Below are 17490 nucleotides of genomic sequence, written 5' to 3' on the forward strand. Positions count from 1 at the left end.
GGGAGAGATAGGAGCTGGTGAAGGAAGCAGGGGCAGAAGCCTGGGGCAGCTGAGCAGAGGACAGAAACAGATGCCAAGGTGTATAGGAGCAGAAGGGTGGGGGTAGAAGAATGGGGAGATGAGGGCAGACTGGGGGTATATAACCACCGAATGCACTCCTTTCCAGAACCTGAAAGTGAACGCAGGATTCCTGTCTCCAGATACTTCTGCTGTCAGCAAACAGCTGTGAAACCCATAGGCAAGGTGTAGGTGTGATTCTCTACCAGGAAAACCATATGGGATTGATTTATCTACTCCTCCCTATGCCCAGAATGGGACCAGGAGCACAGATATTTCATGCCAGCCAAAACATATCCCCCTAGTTTTCCAAAACATTTGAATTAGGTACGGGGGGGTTAGGAGTGGAGTACAGACCTGGATCAGAAGTCCTGCAGAGTTGTGGGGATGTGTCTGGAGCTGGGTGAAGATTCACGTCCAATTTTAAGAGTTTACCCCTGGGATTTTCAAAGGAAGCCTAAGGGAGTTAGGTATCCAAATAAGTGTCCCAATGACATACAATGGATTTTGGATGCCTAACACATCAGTTATATTTATTACAGTAGTGCCTATGGCCCAACAAGAAAGAGGCCCCATTTTGCTAGGCACTGTATAAACACAGAGCAAGAGACAGTCCCTGTTCTCAAGAGTTTACAGTCTAAAATAGACAAGACAGACACAGGCTTGGGGAAAGGGTAGAACACACAAGCAAAATGAACAAGTATGCCAAGGTGAATCCTAAACATGGCCCTTTTAAAAAGCATTCAGTAGACGAAGACAAGGTAAATAAACTGTAATTCATTTGCAGAAGCTGACCTCGAGAGTATATTTACCTTGGATTGGATTCCTCTGAAACTATTTAAGAGTTAACTGAGTAAAGGGCAAAGCCACTGCATCTGAATCATAAACAGGAATCTTGCACCCTGTAGCAGAATTGCTTTATTACTGTAGATATTATTATAGCGTGTGTTGTTGTTATTGTTTGCTACTACTTAAATATTAACTAGGTAACTCAGAAAGTCCCGAATACCTTACAAAAAGTAAAGGACACAATACTACTGCTCAAATAGTTTCAGCTGTTGTTACACAGGAATATAGGAACTACCGTACTGGATTAGAGCAGTGGTTCATGTAATCTGTTATTCTGTTTCTGACAGTGACTAATACCAGAAGCTTCAGAGGGCTTAGGCCCTAAAACATGAGGCGTTATATCCCTAATTTCCCCCCCATTGCCTACCTAATGCAACTATGGATGTTCTCAGTGTCTATACCAGGGGTCAGCAACCTCTGGCACGCGGCTCGCCAGGGTAAGCACCCTGGTGGGCCGGACCAGTTTGTTTACCTGCCACCTCTGCAGGTTCGGCCAATCGCGGCTCCCACTGGCCACGGTTTGCCGCTCTGGGCCAATGGGGGCTGCGGGAAGCAGTGCGGGCCGAGGGATGTGCTGGCCGCGGCTTCCTGCCACCCCCATTGGCACGGAGCAGCGAACCGTGGCCAGTGGGAGCCGCGATCGGCCGAACCTGCGGACGCGGCAGGTAAACAAACTGGTCCGGCCCGCTTATCCTGGTGAGCCGCGTGCTAGAGGTTGCCGACCCCTGGTCTATACATTTAACTATTCCTTCTTTAAATCCTATGCTCTTGACCTTAATAGGCCTTAAAGCAGATGATGCATGACAAAACTGAAGTCTAATTAACATCTAAGAGTAAATTGTTGACAGAATGTCCAACAATGGAAGTTGGTCCAATTTACCTCACTGCCTTGTCTCTCAAAAACAACGGATTAGCACTTTGGGACCTAATTTCTTACTGTATAATTCCTTTGCTTGTTTTCTATCATGTCTCCTCTCAATGAGATGTCAGGTCAATGATACACCCATTCAACACAAGACAAAAAGAAGACATTTCAACATGAGGAAAAGTCTCATAAGTCTCATAGCCTTCATAATAAAAATCTATGTAAACACAGTGGATTCCACTTATTAGCAACCTCTCGGTTCCTGTGCATTCATTATCTGGAAGTTACCAATAAGTGGAAGGCAGGTTTGCAGGGTAGCAGCCAGAGAAGGAAGTGCTAGCACATGCTGAGCCCGCCTCCCAGTGCCAGGGCAGGGAGCTCTTGGAGACTGCAGGGAGAAGTACAGTGCAACCCCAGCACTTCCTTCTCTGGCTGCAGACCTGCAAACTTGCATGGGGCTAAGGCCTTCTAAAAAAAATTGTTAATAAGCAGCTTGCCTTTTGCCAGTATCTGAATCCTGTTAACACTGAACTCAATGGGACGGGATCGTTTCCCGGCAAAAGGTAGCTATCAACCAAAATTGTTGATACTGGGATTACTATTAACCGGCACCCACTTTATATAGTTGGAACTAACATTGGACTTTTATAGTCAATGGCAAAAGAGATCATTAAGATATAAAGGGCCAAATTTTATTCTCAGAAAAGGGTACACAACACTTTGGTTATATAGGGAAATTCATGCATGAAACTTAGAGCCGAATTTGACCCACAGTGCAAAGGGGCCTCGATCTTGTCTGTGTGTGTGTACCCAAATCATTGTGTGCATGATATTTATGTATTATCACTTATGCACACAACTGACTATTTACCTATGCAAATCACATTTTAATCTGTGCCTGATTTGTGCATGCTAACAGGCGTGTGTGTGTGCAAATTCTATCATTTTTATGCACAACTGCAAATACAGTGTCTATAAAGTTTAATGTCATAGAGAAGACAATGTTTTAGCCCTAGAATCTACTTTTACCCTAATTTTCATACCTGGATGTGGATGTGTACCTTTGAAATGTATTTTCAGCTATAGGGGTGTGGTTAAACTCCTTCGGATACATTCCAATAAACACAACTGGGGGCAGAATGTGGGGGGAAAGGACCTTCAGTAGTCAGTCATTTTGGCACCTTTCCATACACAGCATTTTCACATTTTGTTTTTTTCACAGCAGTTTTTAATCTTTCCTTGTGTTCATTAAAATCCATTTGCACTGGGGAAAATATGACATTTACAGCTGCGAAAAAAAGTGGGTCCAGCTAACTTATTTTTTCACTTTTACCAAACAGCAAAAGACAGCGCACAATAAGCCTCAGAGCAGCGAAGATCTGCACTGTGAATAAAGTGCAAATCAAAAGGTCCAAGGGGAAACCTTTGGGTAATCAAAGATTTGAATAATGGAAGGTGCCAAATCTGCAGATTTATGAGTGCACAGCCAACAAGCCCTATCATGCAGGAAACTGTCCAGTTTACCCAATGCCACCTTACTTACGAATAGGAAGACTGAGGACCAGAGAAGGAATTGAGGTGGTGGAGATCTGAGCTGACCTAAGCGCTTCAATTTAAAAGCTGCTGTGCATTAAATTTTGTGTGTATGTGGGGGACTAAGTTGGCTAATGGTCTCAAGTGCATAAAGGTTTCAGTCACCAAATCTCTCTACTCTCTGGGCTCCCTATCTTGATGAAACAGCACTGGACAAGCCACGTCCATTTATGAAAGCCCTGTTATCTGACACCAGATTGGGAACATAAGTGTGGGGTTCCGGATAACTGAACTTCTGATAATGGTGGATGCATTGTATGAAGAAACACACTTAGTCAAATATGCTGTCTTGTTGGTGTAACTCCCACTGTTCAGAGAACACTAGAGGTTTGATAAAGAGAAGCAAAACCAAGTTTATGCAATCATATGCCATCATCCAAACCACCTGACCTACAAACAGTTGTATGTAAAATTAGGCTGGAAATCTCATGATGACAGATTATCTCATGAGATTTTTATTGGTTCCTCTTAATACTGCAGTACTTCCATTTCCGGACCCCGCGGCCATCAGGAAATGTAAAAAAATAAATCAACCAAAATGTTTCAAATCTCAATAAAAGGTTTAGACTGAAGTAGGATAAAGGTTTTGACCAGGCCTTATTTTCTATGAACCCATTTTGATCATCCTGAGTAACAAGCAATGTAATAAGGATGCAGAATTCAATGTATTTTCAGCTTGATTTTCGCAGGTGTTGAGTACCTGGGGCTAGTGGGTGATGTTTGTGATAACCACCTCTGAAGATCACCGCTTAATCCTTATTTCTTTTCTTGAAGGAACATACTTAAACCTAAACAGACTCAACATATTTTGAGCTTTCAAGAAGAAGCATCTGTTTGATTTTTAGTTTTTGCCAGATTCTCTGAACCCCATGTTCCTTACATGACCCAAAAACAGAAACACCAAAACACACAGGTTATGCTTGCATTATTCCCAACTTAGCCAAAGCTTCAGGAGATGCTGGAAATCTTACAAGGAATATTATTTCTACCCTGACTTCCAAACCGGATGGTTCTCTATAAGCATCAGATAAACAGCCACATCTTTTCCATGCTTATCTGAATGAAACCAAACTTCTTACACTTTTGTGGTCCACCCAACTTATACAAAGGAACCGTAAAAGGATGCAGAAAGACAAGGTGATGGACCAGCTTCTGTTGGCAAGAGAAACAAGCTTTTGAGCTACACAGAGCTCTTCTTCGGGTCCAGTTGGTTACGTGTAAGGAAGGCTCCAGGAGACTAATCTCGAAGAACCCTGGTTCCTGGCCCAGTAAGCGGATGAAGAACAATGCTGCTTGTTTACACTAAAAGCTATTACATTTTCTCCAGTTTGTATCTTGTTTACATGGACAACTGACTGCAATGGGTGCATAAATGTAACCAAGAGTATCATCTGATTCTACATGATTATATCACACCACTTTTTCTCTATGAAACATACAGAAATTAACTTGTGTAGGTTAGGTCAAAGTCACAGCACCATGTGTCTGCTCTGCTCCTTTATGTACATTGGTAGGAAATCGGCCCAACAACCCAAAAAATCTTTTGTTAGTTTAACTAATCTCTTTACATTCTTATGCATGTGTAAGAAAAAACACTCTGAAAGACTGAAGTCATACAAAATATAATGGTAATGACATGGGAAGTTCTGTTTGGTCTCAGACAAAACACTACATTAAGTTGGAGTTCAGGTTGAGAGTACACATCAGTAAGTTAAGGGTAACAAAAAATTACAGGTGTTGTAACTTGGGAAAATTCAGATGTTAGGCTGAACTTAAAAGAAATCCAAATATAGAAAGGTACAGAAATGCACAGGTAAGGCCCCAAAACAACCTTAAATAAGAGACCTTATGACAGTGGAGGCCTGGCACAGCTCTTCCCTGCTGTGCCCCTGAAATTACTCCTATGCCAGGGAAGATGGGGGCACCGCTTACAGGAGCTGCTTACAGCAGGTTTACATTAGCAAAGATTTATGGCCAACCAAGGGGATTCTCCTCTGGTCATTTATAACAAGATCACGCTAGACTGACCCTTTCCCTATGCAATCATCTATTGGAAACAACCATGCAATATGAAAGATTGTTTATTTAACATCTATTTTATACTGCAACAACAAACTCATAATAATATCCTTCAATTGGCTAGGATGCGATTTGACTTGAGCAAAGCCAACCTTTGCAGCAAAGAGTCCTGTGGCACCTTATAGACTAACAGAAGTATTGGAGCATGAGCTTTCGTGGGTGAATACCCACTTCGTTGGATGCATCCGACGGTAGATTAGTAGATTCTCTATTATTGTGCAGGCACAATGATGCTTGTGCATTATCAATTGCTTGCTCTGGCACCGCACAGAGGTACTTAACGAGGGTGAACTTTACCTCTCTCTGCAGATGATCTGCACAAGGCCACATGAGGCGCATTGGGCCTTTGGGAGTCTTCTAAAGGAAAAGTGGAAGTATGGTTCTTACCATGCCCAGTTCTGTACATCTCAGGTGGGCTACTGATCTGTTGGCCAGATGGACTCATTTGGCGGTAATGTGGGGGACATTTCACTGGAAGAGAAAGAAAAGCAAACAACCCTTTTCTATAAATTTGAGATGCTAAAAGTAACACATTTGTTAAAAGTAAATGATGAAGATGTTTCCTCACCATATGGTGTCTCTGGTGACACTGGAAAAGCTGGGGTTGGTGGAACAGCTTCATTCCCATTTTTGGTTGGTGAGAAGATTCCCCTGTCTACTTCATCTACGTCTTCCTGGTAACGTGCCACATCCATCTAGAAGAGGCAAAAAGCAGCAAAATGAGTGTGTGGTAAACTTCATCAAGTCTCTGCAGTACAGTGGGCCATTTTTCATCAGATTATACAAGCTTTCATATCATCTGATCCACTTTTCCAATGGAGAGATCTCAGGACACTGATACACACACACACACACAAACACACACACACGATGTGCCAGTCTATGTTAAAGCCTTTTTCTGATGAATATGACTGTTCTGTTCTTCTTACATCCAGTGACTGTCAGGGATGGCACATCATGCACAAAACCTTATAATATGCTCAACTTCTGCTTATCAATGTGGGAATTTGTAACCCGACTGTGCTCCTGAATTTGGGATTCTACGCTGGCCTATCAGTCACCCCATCTTGAATAATTCTTTCTTATTTACCTCTTTGGTCTCCCCTACAGCAATTAGTGATCCTGGATTTACAGCTTGGTCTACAGCAGTAGATTTCATCCAGCCACACCTGGTATATGGTGGCTGCCCTGGAACATCATTGTCATATTGTCCAAGACTTAACTTCCTTATTCTTCCCCCTGACTCGTCTCCTGGTGAACCTGTTGAAGCAAATAAATAAATAATACAACAATAAATAAATAAATAAATACACAAGATCTTTTAGTTTCATTAGGCCTGCTACACGGTGCCAGTCAAGTAATTTACCACAATATCTTTAACAATAGTGATTGACAGTCTTCAGTCACCTGTGAGGTTTCCCAGTTACTTGCCTATAACCACAGAGGAAGATGCTTGGTTAGATTCAGCCTGGCTGGCACAGGTTGCTACATATTGTAGTTTCAAGGTGCTCTGAGTTCTAGAAGGCTGGGCAGCAGGGCCGCCCAGAGGATTCAGGGGGCCTGGGGTCTTCGGCGGTGGGTCCCGGGGCGGAAGGACCGCCCGCCGCGGGTCTTCAGGGCACTTCGGTGGCAGGTCCGGAGCGGAAGGACCCCCCGCCGCCGAACTGCCACCAAAGACCCGGAGCGGCCCGGGCGCCACGAGAGTTTTCCGGGGGCCCCGGAGTGAGTGAAGGACCCCGCTCCAGGGCCCCCGAAAAACTCTCGTGGGGGCCCCTGCGGGGCCCAGGACAAATTGCCCCACTTGCCCCCCCCTCTGGGCAGCCCTGCTGAGCAGTATTTCCACTGCTGCCCTTTCTAGAAAGATTAAGCTGGGAGAGGTCAGTTTTATCTGTGGATGGAATCCCACCAGTAGAGGTTGTTTAGGGTATTCAACGGCAACGCCTTCTGGACATGCCAACCAGATTTTGGAGGTGAAGTCATAGCTGCTGCCCAGGGCTGTGATCTTCCAGACAGATTAACAGATTTTTAGCCACCAGAGGCCCTGTGCCCTGCTGATACCAAGGGTGAATCTAGCTCATATGTATATAATCAAATATGGTGAATTTACAGTATTTGTACTGAAAATATTCACAATAGCTACACTATTATGTATGTAACAAAGAAAAGTCACATCCTTCTGACGATTGAGGAATGGAGCATTGCAGAATAAACCAAGGCAGTAAAATGATAATAGGGGGTGAGGGAGGAATAGCATCTGTTTTTTAAAAAAAAATTCTGACAGTGGCTATTGGAAGCAATCCCTATTTCATCATTATTGTGGGAATTCAAGACACCAAAAGGATGCTGCAGGAGTTGTTGCTGATTAGTCAGCATAAAAAGAATAAATGTCTAACACAGTATTTGAGATACTACTGAGTGCTGCAACTGAAATTGCATATACTCCTAAAAAGTCTGAAGTTGTCTCTTAAAATACTTCATAAAACATTCCTGAATTTCCAAGGGAGCCTATTTTGATTGTTTTGCATCATTTGAGATTAAGCTTTTCTGTGATAGTTTCCAACTTTAATCTAATTGCTTGGGGCAAGAAAGGACTTCTAAAAGACATCCTAAGCAGTGAGCAGTGCCAGACTCACACTGGGATTTGACACAGTGCATTACATCTAAACGAGCAGTTGGATCTGGAATATGCATTCTCCAAACAGAATGAACTTTATGCACACATCCATTTTCTAGTCTGAAATTGCTGGCAATAACAGAAGTATGAGATCCAGCAGACAGGAGAAAAGTTTGAACTACAGCATATCTTAACTTTCATTAGGGTAGCAAGGCGTGACCACAGTGCATCAATACACATTTAAAAAAAACCAAAGCCAACCATGCCTGATATCACAAACAGGCGTCTACACAGGAAAAGAATATTTTACGCAACATTAAAACATTGACTGGGTCCCAGTGCAATACATAAGGAATTAAGAGTCAGATTCTGCTTAAATATACATGTGCAGCTCCTGCTGACATTACTGGAAACTGGAGGCTGATAATCGAAGGCAGAATGTCTCCCATAAATTATACCGTGGGATTTGCACAAGGGCTCAGCGTTGCCCAACTCTGTTCCCATTGAAATCAATGAATGTTTTGCCATTGACTTCAGTGACAGTAATTAGGTCAATGCTGACCACTTTTGAAAAATCCTACCCATACCATATAACTTCTAAAATTAGCAGCCAGGCTTACCCAAAACATTCTAACACACTCAGCTTCATCTCATCTATATTTAAATCTGAAGATTCTACAACAAACAGTTTTTGAAATATAGCTTTAAAAAATAGTTAAGACTTTTTTAAAAATGGAAATACTGCTCACATTTTAAAGATCCATGTCACAAAAACAACGTATCCATTAAAGTCAAAATTTTAGAAACAAACTCACTCTCCTCGAGCTAGAATCCATGACTGTAGAATTTCAGAAAGAAAAATATTTTTGAAAATCTCCCTCTACAAGCCCAATTTCCCCTTATCATTTACTCAAAGGCAGAAGGTGCCCAATTCTCATTGACTTTCCAAGGCACCTAATTTCCCTTTGTGCCTTTGAAAATCTACAACTTCACAGACAGGAAATTATAACCACTTTGCAGACTAATCTTTAGTGATGCGAAGTGCCCTCTGAAAAATCCCCATGTGTCCAAAATTTCTACTGGAACCAGAGCCAGCGCTAGGCATAAGCAGACTAAGCAATTGGTTAGGGCCCCGAGCAGGTCAAGGGCCCCCCTTATTCGCTTTTTATTATAAGAATTTGCCTGTTTTAGTATTGGGGGGGAGGGGGAGGTGGCAAAATATTCCTGCTTAGGGACCCCAATGTGCTAGCACCAGTCCTGACTGAAACTGAAGGTGCCCCAGGCCTATAGGGGTGCTCAGCATTTTGTAGGATCAGACTCTTCACCAAAGAAGTCATTGTCATTCCTATAGTGATACTACTGAGCATTTATGCTGGATGGTGCCCCTTCTCTATTCCAAACATCAACTAATTAGTTAAGGAGTTATTAACATCACTCTGGAATCTTAACATATTTTTTACACTGGAAATGTCCTTGCTTTGTTGTAAAAGTTGAATAAAGGATGGTTTATGTTCATTTAATCTCAAAATGGCTGAATGGATTTTGCTTATAACCTTAACAAGAGCTGTATTTCATCAGGGATGTTCCATGAGATTAATAAGGTAACTTCTACAAAGCCACAAATGTGGTTTGCAGAGGACCACCTGTGCATATCTGATATGAACAGAGACTTCATAGAAGTTAGACATTTTGTCAGCATAACCTGCAGAGCTTGTGAGTGTCATAAAACCCATACATTATAAACTTCCCCAGAATATCCAATCACAGCAGTTACAAGCTCTTCCTCTGACATATAGCTTATAGGTCTTAACTTTCTGGCAGAGCTACGGGTTTAAAAAGAAGAAGAAAAGATTGCAGTGAGAACCCAGACTTGTTCTGTGAAAACTATTGAAAAGACACATTTTTATTCTTCTCTACCACGTATGTCCAGAACTGTGAAAGCTCTGAAACTAGGTAGGTAAACTCCAGGGCTCCACCTTGTGGAACATGGGGGAAAATTCTACATGGAAATGTTTGCTATTTTTGATGAAAAGTGATTTAATGTTATCATTGATATTAACAAAACTTTATCTAAGTTAGACCAGAGGGACAAATGGAGAGAGATGGGGAGTAGAAAGCAATGGGAGCTAGCATGGATCTGGGCAAAGCCTGGGCAAGGATCTTGAATTTAATGATGAAAGAAAGGAAAAGCCATTGAAGGAATTTACAGGAGTAATGTGATCAGAGTGTGCAACAGGAAGATGGCCTATCCTGAACAGTATTATGAAGCTTTTCCAAAGCTGCCCCATTTAAGGCATCAGGTATTTGTTTATTTACGATTATCTGTTTAAAAAAAATTGCATTCTTCAATTAACATGGTGTAAAGTGCTCTGAGTCAAGAGCTGCTGGAATAACTTTTCCTTTGGTCACCTCATTTACTGTTCTTCCTTATAATTTGTCTTAAAATCTTGGCAGAGCTTCAGACCTATCCCAGGAGTGTGTGTGTATTTTTGAGAGTGCTTTTTGTATTCTGTTTGTCTCTCCCCTCCTTCCCGCCCCCCACACACACAGTTAGATGCAGATATTATTTATCTTTGTAAAGAACAAATAATCGTGTTCCTCAGAACTGGCACCAGACCAGTGCCAGATGGTTATCATTTTGCTAAGGATACATCTAACTGTAGGATGGCTGGTGGTTAAAAGTTTATCTGCTTAGCTTTCTTGGAGCACTACCAAATGGTATTATGGCCATTTAAAAAAACTGTCTGCAAAGGCTGGTCAACAGCATTGCTTTACTTGATGCATTAGTAGTTATCCAGGCTAAACTACAAGAACTGTATTCATTCCATAGTACTAAGCTAGGTTTCTATTTTATCGCATGCACAATGGTCACCACTAAAAAGTCAACATTTACTATCGGTTACAGGTGAATCACATCATACGCGCATTTAACTTACGTGAATTCAACTATACACGCTCGGCAAAAAAAAGAAAAACAACAAGATACCTGTAAATAGTGCGGGCGATTCCACCCAATGAGCATATGCCCCGGAGTGAGCATGAGATGGGAGACGTGAATCTGCTGTTCCCTCAGTCAGTCTCAGTTCCCGCGTGTCTCTCATAGTGTGAACATCTTGCAGTGCTGAGTGTGATTCTAATGTTTAAAGATACGTATTTTTCGTACAACATGGCCCCTAAACGCAAGCCAACTACTTCATCTGGTGCTCAACCGAAGAAACAGCGATCTGTTCCAATGCTGGAGGAAAAACTGGCTGTGCTGGACTTATTGAGAGACGGTATGTCAGTCTCCAACGTGGCACGTAAATATGGCAGCAATGAATATAGCATCCGTGCCATCAAGATTCGAGAGAGAGAAATTTGTCAAGCCGTGGCATCAAGTGCTCCAATAACTGCTAAGGTGACGAACCAGGTGCGTGATAAGACTTTAGTGAAAACTGAAAAGGCATTAAACTTATGGCTGGAAGACATGAACCGTAAACGTGTGCCTATCAATGGCAACACATTGCGAGAAAAGGCTCTTAGCCTCTACGCGCTGTTCAAACCTCCTGCCGAAGAGGGACAGCCTTCTGATGAGAAGGAATTCAAAGCCAGCCAAGGTTGGCTTAACAGTTTTAGGAACTGCTTCAACCTCAAAAGTGTGCAGACTACTGGTGAAGCTGCATCTGCCAATGAAGAGGCAGCAAAAGCCTATCCCGAACAATTAAAGAAAATCATAGAAGAAAAGGGCTACCTTCCGGAACAAGTTTTTAATGCTGATAAGACTGGGCTCTTCTGGAAAAAAATGCCCAAACCGCACTTACATTTCGAAATCACAAAGACAAGCCCCTGGCTTCAAAGCAGCTAAAGACCGTGTGACTGTGTTGTTTTGTGGCAATGCAGCTGGGCATTTACAGGGCTGCAAATCCCCGTGCCCTAAAAGGCAAGAACAAAAATCTCCTACCTGTGTTCTGGCAGTCAAATAAAAAGGCTTGGGTGACGGCAGCATTATTTCTGGATTGGTTCTACAAGTGGTTCATTCCGGAGATCAAGCAGTACCTCGAAGAGAAAGGACTTGACTTTAAAGTGTTGCTGATCATAGACAATGCTCCTGGTCACCCTGCGGCACTACGGTTTGCACATAACGATGTTGAAGTCGTCTTTCTCCCCCCCAATACCACCTCCATCCTCTCGACCAAGGCGTGATTCGCTGTTTCAAGGCCACGTACACGAGGCTTATGTTCTCACAGATACGTAGCGTTATGGATGCTGATCCCAATCTTAATGTGATGGAGTGTTGGAAGTCCTTCAACATTGCCAGTTGCATCACTTATATTAAACAGGCAATGGATGCAATCAAGCCTGAAACAGTCAATGCATGTTGGCGAAACCTATCGAAAGAATGTGTGAATGATTTTAAGGGTTTCCCGACCATTGACAAAGAAGTGAAACGCATTTTTCAGGTGGCCAGGCAAGTGGGTGGTGATGGCTTCATCAACATCCTTGAGGAAGAAATTGAAGAATTAATTGAGAGTCATAGAGAAATATTGACTAATGAAGAGTTAGAAGAACTGATAAAATTGTCTACAGAAGACGAAGATGATGACGACGAACAGGAAGAGCCAGCAAGTTGGAATCTTCATAAATTTGCTGAAGTGTTCCAAGCAGCGAAACACTTGAATGATTTAATTTCTGAATACGATCCCTCTATGGAACGAAGGCTCAAAATCACACGTAGTATTACGGACTATTTGAGACCATATCAAGAAATGTTTGAGCAGCTCAAGAGACAACAGCGACAGTTGCCGATCACCATGTTTTTCAAGGAAAAACAACCAGCAGCAGATGAGCCTACGCAATCAACTTCTCGAGCTGAACCAGAGCCAACCACTTCGTCTACGACTCGCTCTCCGTCACCCAAGCTCTCCGTCATCTCCGTCTCCTGGATCGACATCAAGCCCTGACGACCCCCTGTAATTACCCCCTGTAATTAAAAATACAGTACTGTAAAATTATATTTTGCATATGTACTCTTTATTATATACTGTACATTACTGTATACATTATACATTTATACATATTACTGTACAGGGTTGTATACACAAAACCATGTACAGTATACTGTACCCTATGGGCGATTTAAGGGATTTTCAAGGGTAATTTTTACTATACGCGATTTTCGCCTTACGCGCTGACTTTAGAACCTAACCCCCACGTAAGATGCGATTCCACTGTACCACAATGACAACTGAGATAAGACAGTGCCTGTTTGTTTCCCCTTGATCCACAGGGTCTGAGGACGAGCCCCGAAGACAGTTCTGTACAGGGGTGCAAGGAAGACAATACTGTCACCTTTGGATGGACCAGTTCAGGAGGACGCTCTTCAGGAAGACCCTTGCAAAGATTTTTTCTCCCTTAGGTTTTCCATTGGGAGGTAGAGGAAGATAATCATGAGGCCCAAATTGTCCTTATAGTTACAACAGGAAATAACTGTGGATGACTTTTTATTAGTGACCACTATAGCTGGCAGTGGTACAGCTCAGCGGCACAGAGCATCAAGGTAGGGAAAATATAATTCTGCCAGATATCACCAACTTTTAAAAGCCTTCTCCCGTTTGTGAAAACAGTTAACCAACAGCCTGACCTAAAGCCCAGAAAAGTTAAGAGTCCTTAACTTCAGGGGGCTTTGTGCAACTGTATAAATTCATCTTCTTTGTTCTGAAATTGGATTTTTGGAACAAATCATTAAAAAGAACAAAGTTGGGTGAAAAAACAGATTTTTATTCATTTGGGGGTGAAATTCATCTCTGCAGAGAGCCTTTAAGCCCTATTTTGAGGATTTAAATGGGATGTGAGTGGCACATAGACCTTGTGCCGCCCCCCTGCACAGGGGATAATTTCCCTCTAGGACACTAAGCATTACATTACTAAGTATTACTAAGTATCACTTTTCCCTTTCTAAAAATGTTTTTACAAGAGCAATTTATCAAAGGAAAGCTAATTACATCTGATAAAGGGCACTTTGAACAACTGTTTTCAATATGTTTGGAACCAAACCACTCACACGGGAATCAATGGCATAACAGCATTTCTTGGTTGAAAATCTCTTAACTTTCACTTTCCCCGGGTTGCCATTACAAATAAATGACAATAATTTTTAGCCGTTATATAGAATTTGCTCATCTGTAGACCCCATGGAATAAGACCCCTTTGTGCTATATTCCAATTCAGCACCTTTAATCAGATGGCAGGGTTTCCCCTCCCACTTGTGTACACATAAGCATGCACAAATACAGACAGACAGTGACACACACACTCTGTAGTTTTCCAGTTACATCTACATTAAATTATTGCTTATAAAATATATATGTAAAAATAAAAATACCACCAACTTCATTTCCAAATTCAACCGTAAAACTGTCTTTAATTTATAGTTTATTTTTACAAAGCAAATTACAATAGGGAGGTTAAACTAAGTATGTTTTCTTTTTCCCTATTTTCCTTGAAAAATTTTTACCAAGGTTACTGAGCAGGAAGAAGGGGGTTCAGAATCTTTCTACTAAATTATAAAATCTTTTAGTGGTCACCACTGTGGAATGAAGCTATAGGTCAAATTAAACACACAGAAACAATGTAGGAAACTCCCTTATAATCTTGCTTTTTTAATCCAGTCACAAATAAACAATCACAAATCAAGGTTTTATAGTACAGATGAATTTTGTTGATTTATACTTAGCCATTAAAGTTGTCAACTGTCTTTAAATTTACAGTCATCTCAAGGAAACAAAGCTGTATTTGGTTCAAAGTTTTAAATTCTGCCATAATTTTTAAGTGATCCTATGCCATATAATTCAGCATATGTGGTTTATGTATTTAACAAATGTGTGTTTAGAGTGGTTTCTTCATTAGCACCTTTCAGCCTGTGTTTTGCACAGCTGGAGTGCATTAAGTCTTTCTTGACACAATAAAATATCGTTGATTATAAAAAATTACAGGCTTAAGCTAGAATTGACAAGGCGAAGAAAAAATCAACATTAGTGCTTTTTGCACAGGCATGAGAGACCCTCTCTCCTGACACTGTAACTCACTGCCTAAATGAAATTCCTGAATGATGTAAACGGAGACTTACTTCCAATACTAAAGCACTTACATTTCCAATGGAGACTTACTTCCAGTACTTCCTCATCCATAACTATTGTACATGGCAATTTTTGGTTCAAATGCTTTTTTAGGTATGTGATGCTATTGTGGAGCAGATCTGACAAATAGCATGGATTGTAATACAATACAGGGAACTTGGTGGTGTTTGCATAGGAAGGTTCATTTAATTGAGAAATCCAAATATTATTAAGAACATGCTCTGTTCTGCAAATGCCTATTTATACTTCTTCATCTAATCCGCCTAAATGCAGTTCCCAGTGTAATAATTCCACACTTGAATAAGGTCATCTCATTCTCTGAAGATATTTAAATCTTATGTTGCTAAATGACAAATACCATGTTTTGACAATATTAAAAGCATTGAGCCTCAAGCTATGGAAACATAGCCAGTTACATGAAAATATCATGGTCTGAGCCTTACATTTCAGAAGTTTAGTCAATTTTTTGTAAAGTTATTATCCTTAGTAATCTAACCTTCCACTCACTGAAAGGAAATAATCCATGGAGCCCTACTCCCACGAAGGACTATATACATACCTGTAGACAGTTGGAAAGATCTGAATGCCTATTATTGCTATTATAGGAGGCCAACTGACAACTCTCCAACACCACCTACTATATTTCTGGACAAATGCACTATGATACCAATTATATACCTGATACATCAATGACGTTTTCATCCTCTGGACAGATGATTTAAACTCCCTGATAGATCTCCACCACAACATTAACAATCACCACCCATCCATTAAACTCTCACTGGAACACTCCCACACTACCATCAACTTCCTGGACACCATGATCAGCTTCAGCAATGGAATCCTACAGACAACTATATACAATAAACCCAAGGATCACCCCACCTACCTTCAGAGACCCAGTAACTACCCCAAACACACCATGAAATCTGTTATCTATGGCCAGACACTCAGCTATCACAGAATATGATCTGAGGAGAAAGTTTGGAATATATACCTTAACACACTCAAAACCACCTTCACCAAACAAGGACACTCCACCAGAGAAGTAGATCACACCATGGAATGGGCCACCCAAATCCTCTGGAGAACCTGCCTCAATATAGAAATAAAACCCTCTCCGACCTCACACCCTGAGTTGTCACCTACCACCCCACACTGGAACATATATAAGGTATCATCAAACAACTACAACCTATACCCAATGGGGACCCCAACCTGAAATAAAATTCCCCTTAACCTCCTCTTCTGGCCTTCAAACACTACCCCCCTCCCCCAACCTCCAACCAAAGCCCTAAGAACATGCAATGCTTTTACTTTCAACAAAGGGATTTTTACCCTTTTTAAACAAGGCACTGTTTAGAGATAAATAACCAGCATACAAATTATTACATTTCTCTAATAGAAAGCAAGCAAGCAAGCAAGCAAGCAAAAAAGGATTCTCCAAGCCTACTGTAGCCCCAAAACATTGTAAAAGCTTTTCTTCTTTGAAGCTCCTTTGCCCCTAGTCATCATCTAGAATCATTATTGAGCATCCCTAACTGTGTTTATGTGACTGCTTGCTCTCTCTCTGGCCCAGTGCTGAAGCTGTTTCACTGTGAATAAATTAATAAAAGAGTGACTGGACCAGAGAGAAGGAGTAAGAGCAAACATGAAAATGACTCTGTACCCTGGTGGTTAGAGCACTCACCTGGGCAGTGGGAGACCCAGGATTCACTCCCCTTGCTCTATTTAAAAAAAATAATCATTTATCCACAGTGCAACAGCTTCAACAGGGGAGACTGAAGGAACCCCACAGCAGCATATTCCACAGCCCAGTGGTTAGGGCACTCATCTGAGAGGTGGCAGATCCATGTCCAAATCCCTTCAAAGGCGGCAGGGGGGGAGGGGTGCGTGCTTGTGCTGGGTGTTGTCCTACAACCCAGGTGAGGACCCTAGCTACTGCTACTGGCCTGCTGACCCTGGTCCTCCAGCACAGCTTCATCTACTTCCCCTGGGAAAAATTCCTGGGTCCTAAAAGCCAAAATTTCGGTGAATAAAAATTGGTAGAATCTAAACACTGGCTTTTTCAAAACCCTGAGGATCTTTCAGGGAAAATCAGTAAATATCAAACATGGGTAAGAGTATCAGAATCTGGTCCCAAACATTTTGCTAAGTAATTCACCCTTCTGTTTACTAGTATTTGTTTGCCTGTCTCTCTCATCTGAGGATCTGAATTCTTACAACGGAATGTAAGGTATACACCACATCACTTTTTTTATTATTCTCATTACACAGACAGGCAAACTGTGGCATGGATAGGTTAAACACTTATCACG

At 41.6% G+C, this 17490-nt stretch overlaps 1 protein-coding gene across 1 annotated transcript in view; it reads right to left on the reverse strand.

Annotated features, from left to right (window-relative positions):
• The window catches only part of LOC112109441 (tensin-3), a 352165-nt gene that overhangs the window by 64823 nt on the left and 269852 nt on the right, over window positions 1-17490 (reverse strand). Inside the window, exons 20-22 of the mRNA XM_026654112.2 lie at window positions 6534-6703; window positions 6012-6138; window positions 5831-5914 (exon numbers count right to left, since the gene is read on the reverse strand). Coding sequence (XP_026509897.1) covers window positions 5831-5914; window positions 6012-6138; window positions 6534-6703 — 381 coding nt within the window. The remainder of the gene's footprint in view (window positions 1-5830; window positions 5915-6011; window positions 6139-6533; window positions 6704-17490) is intronic.

The sequence above is a fragment of the Terrapene carolina genome, unplaced genomic scaffold, assembly GCF_002925995.2.
Source record: "Terrapene carolina triunguis isolate 2854851 unplaced genomic scaffold, T_m_triunguis-2.0 Scaffold180, whole genome shotgun sequence".
NCBI lineage: Eukaryota > Metazoa > Chordata > Testudines > Emydidae > Terrapene > Terrapene triunguis.